Below are 4,029 nucleotides of genomic sequence, written 5' to 3'. Positions count from 1 at the left end.
GGATGGTGACTTCCATCCCAGCTTCCCACACCAGTCTGCTGCGGTGGCTATTGGCTGGTTGAGTCTACTTCATTCATTATTTTTATTTGTTTTCTTTTTATGTTTGTTTGTTTATTTGTTTTTTTCTTCAAATATTTTTTTTAGATTATTAGCATCACCATTGTAACGAATGACTCTTCAAGACAGATAAGAGATTTAACAAGTTCAACAGGTAGGGAATGATGAGCTCACCAAGCTGGTGATGAAGCAGCTCAAGGGTTCAAAACCAGGATGTCAAGCCGAGGAGTCCGGGAGACGAGGCAGGGATCAGAACCAGAAAGCAAGCCAAAAAATATCCGAGCAGTTATAAGGTTCGACAATGAATGAGTGGAGAACTGGTGTTTATATGGCTGGAGGATTAAATGGATGATGGGTGAAAATGATCAGGAGATTGGCGGCGTGTCTTGCTGAGCCTGGTGCGGGTGCAGCAACCATCATTGTCAGAATTACAGTTATTATTTTTAGTATTAATATTTCATGTATATGTGTGATTATACTCTATTTCTCATTCTTCTTCATCACTACTGTACCCATTAGAAAAATGACATGCACCCACATGCCATTTGTCCTAACCAAACACATACCTGCTCCTTTCTGTTCTTATTTGTTGTCTTTTTCTCTCCCTTTCTCCATCTCGCAAATGCTTTTATAAGGTCCATACCCTGAATTGTTATTCTTGCTGTGCCTATTTAAATAAATAAATAAATAAATAAATAAATAAATAAATAAATAAACACATTTTTAAAAGTTAATTCTCATAAATTCATTCCATGTTAGTTTAAGGAGAGGAACTGATCAAAACCTTCCTGATGTTTCAGTGCCTGTTGGATTCACATTTCCCCATTTACAGTTGTGTATTATTATTATTGGCAAGGCGAGGTCATTAATTCAGCAAAATTCAACGTTATTCACAATAAAACGCCTGATCATAAGAAAACAGTGTCAAAAACAAAAGAGAAAGAGAAAAGAAATAGCATTAAAAAGTATTAGAAATATGATCAAATCTTTTTTTGCTTCTTTAACTGAGGTTATTGTCAAAGAGATTAAAATGATTTAATTTCAAACTAAAATGACTAAAATGAATGGACTTGCCATGTCTGAGGGGCGAACCATCACACTCATTGATCAGCTAGAATGATAGCAGCCCAGGCATGTTAAAATGGTGAGATAGCAGCCGGACTTTGCTCCTCCACATATGAAGTCGTTTCTGACTCGGGCTCAAAGTTCAGGTCATGCAGACAGTTTCAGTATCGTCTCTGTGAGTGGATCAGAGTTTCTCCCTCCTCATAGCTGTCAAATCTGTTCACACCGAGCTGAAAGTCAAGATGACCCGCAGGGCCTTTCTTGTTCCCCTCTTGGTCCTGCTTGGCCTTTTTATCCATAGTGGTGTCAGTGAGGAGGCTGACCCTGCAGCAGCTCCAGCACCACCATTCGGGGAAGCGTCTGATAACCAGCAGGCAGAGGGTGAAAACGATGAGGATTGGGGAATGAACTCCCTCAGAGGCGGCTTTGAGGCCGTCAGCGGCTACTTTGACTCAATGCTGGAGTTTATGGGTGGACGAGACGGAGTGTGCCAATACCGCTGCAGATATGGTAAGTCAAGCCATGTTTGATGTAAAAACATATTCATCTTGAGGCGTATTTTGACCCTTAACACAGAAACTTGAAGTCTTTCAGTTGCAACTGAGAAGTAAGTTTTAGCAGGACACACAGATAAGATGCAGTCGACGTTTTGTACATCATGGCAGGATGTTGAAACCACATTTTCACAAAGTTTGCAACAGACCACGAGACTAAAGTTTAGTCTCATGTTTAGTCACTAAACAAACACCAGCATGTTGCCGTAAGCACATTCAGAACCTGTGCTGCAGTTTAGTAAATGTGGCCATTGACTCCAGTAAATATCAGTATAAATCTTTAATGTGATTCATTCAAACTTTGCAGATTGAAGTTTTTAATCAAGGCTTACATTTCAGTGAAATATCTGCTGCTCTGTAATAAATCACAAAGTGAGTTCTAGTCCTGCTCCAGTAATCCAATGGATTTACCCAGTTATTCAGTCACTATCCACTATTATCAGGGCGGAGGCCTGAAAATGTGACCTCTGACTGATAATAGAGGTTATGTGCAGTGATCAGAGAATGGGTCAGAAATGTTTTATGTCTGTTTTAAACCCGCAAGTTTACCATATAATCCTGTTCAGTTCTACTGGTCTGTTGTCAAACGTGACCTACATTTTATCACTTTTATCATGGTTTCTCTCTCAGGCAAAGCTCCTCTTCCTCGACCTGGCTACACGATGCCTGAGCCTGACGGATGCAGTACTTATTTCTTTGGTCTTCCTGTTCCAGAAGGGGTATGCATCTTTCTAAAGGAGCAAAAATAAATATGCAGTTTGAGTCAGCCATCTTCAGTTTGCAGCTTTGGCTTTGCATCAGGCAGCATTATTCTCAGCATCCAACACTTTCTACTATTATAGTGTTAAATATAATATCTTATAAGAAAATATTTTAAATTATTATATAGTGATTCGATGCTTCTTCTATCATTTGGTGAAAAACTGAAAGTCTTGGCATCGGAAAGTCTTTATTTCATAAACTAAAAGAACATGTTTGGTTGTGCTGATGCTATCTTCACTGGCTAATAGGGGTGAGAAAATCGAATTGAAAAATTGAATATCGGGATTTTTTGCTTGACAATTTTAAAATTGACTTTTTTTTTGTTAAAAAAAATCAATTTTTTTTTAAAATAAATAAAAAATAATCCATTATAAAAATTTTTTTTGTCATTTTTATTGTTTTTATTGATCTTTTTATTTGTCTTCTTGGGCATTATAACAGCAGAATGATTGTTTGGCCACTGTGTTGTTTTGTTCTGATTGAAATCAATAAAAATGATGAGCAAAATAAATGCGCTTTTTTTTTGTTTGTTTTTAATCTACAAAAATATGGAGGAATTGTGAGAATTGCAATTTAAATCGAATCGGCACCCAAAAAAATCAGAATCAAATCAAATCGGGACAAAATGATATGTCACAGCCCTACTGGCTACTAGTGATGTGTAAAAAAAATCAGTCATCTGTTTGCTTTAATGTGACTGTTTCTATGGATTTGGTGACTGGATTGGTGCTTCTTTAATGTTTGATCCACGCTTCTTCGCTACATTAACTGTTTGTGTTGGTTGTGTGTCAGATGGATGTGGGCATCCCTGCCATGACCAAGTGTTGCAATCAGCTGGATATCTGTTATGACACCTGCGGCTCCAATAAGTACCGATGCGACTCCAAATTCCGTTGGTGCCTCCACAGCATCTGCTCAGACCTGAAGAAAAGCCTCGGCTTTGTGTCAAAAGTCGAAGGTTGGTAACCAGTTTACCTTTTCCTTTAGTAACATGACACGATTCTCTTGTTTCAACTTGTTTTATTCTGAGTAAAAATTAGTGAAATGTGTCATCTCAGACTGATGTTTCTGTTTTGTTTTCAGCATGTGAAACTGTGGCAGACACTTTATTCAACACGGTGTGGACACTTGGCTGCAGACCCTACATGAACAGCCAGAGGGCGGCCTGCTACTGCCAAGGAGAGGAGAAAGACGAACTTTAGACACTAACATCCTTTTATTTATGAAACAGAATCAACTAGAGCCACGCTTTTGGAGACGATGCTCTGAGTTGTAGTGGTGCAGCTGAGGCTGTGACAACTTGAGTAATTTATTTGAAAGTTTTTGCTTCATTAAGTAATTTGTTATTGTTAAAAGTTCCACAGGACATGTTTTGTTTTGTTTTTTTCAAGAAACTGAACTGTTGAATGAAAAGCTTTATTACATCATAAAGAATAAACAGTGTATGTTAAATGTGTTTGCATGTTGTAGTTCGTCTGCCATAATATTATGAAATAGTACAGTCAACAAATGACTGGCATCATTCACTAACTGATATAATATTAGGCCAACTAAACAAAGTAGTTTATGTTTATGTAATTTTTAATAATAG

General features: G+C 37.7%; 1 protein-coding gene across 1 annotated transcript; it reads left to right on the top strand.

Moving 5' to 3' along the window:
• Window positions 1–1,364: 1,364 nt before the first annotated feature.
• LOC306774581 (group XIIB secretory phospholipase A2-like protein) lies at window positions 1,365–3,640 on the top strand (the record flags this gene model as incomplete). The annotated part of the gene is made up of 4 exons (XM_079264680.1): window positions 1,365–1,632; window positions 2,307–2,395; window positions 3,231–3,396; window positions 3,522–3,640. The coding sequence occupies 4 exons, from the start codon at window positions 1,365–1,367 to the stop codon at window positions 3,638–3,640; spliced, it is 642 nt and encodes a 213-aa protein (XP_079120806.1).
• Between the last annotated feature and the right edge of the window lie 389 nt (window positions 3,641–4,029).

This window comes from Telmatherina bonti (assembly GCF_933228915.1).
Source record: "Telmatherina bonti genome assembly, chromosome: 3".
Classification (NCBI taxonomy): domain Eukaryota; kingdom Metazoa; phylum Chordata; class Actinopteri; order Atheriniformes; family Telmatherinidae; genus Telmatherina; species Telmatherina bonti.
This window is presented reverse-complemented; position numbering and strand designations above follow the sequence as displayed.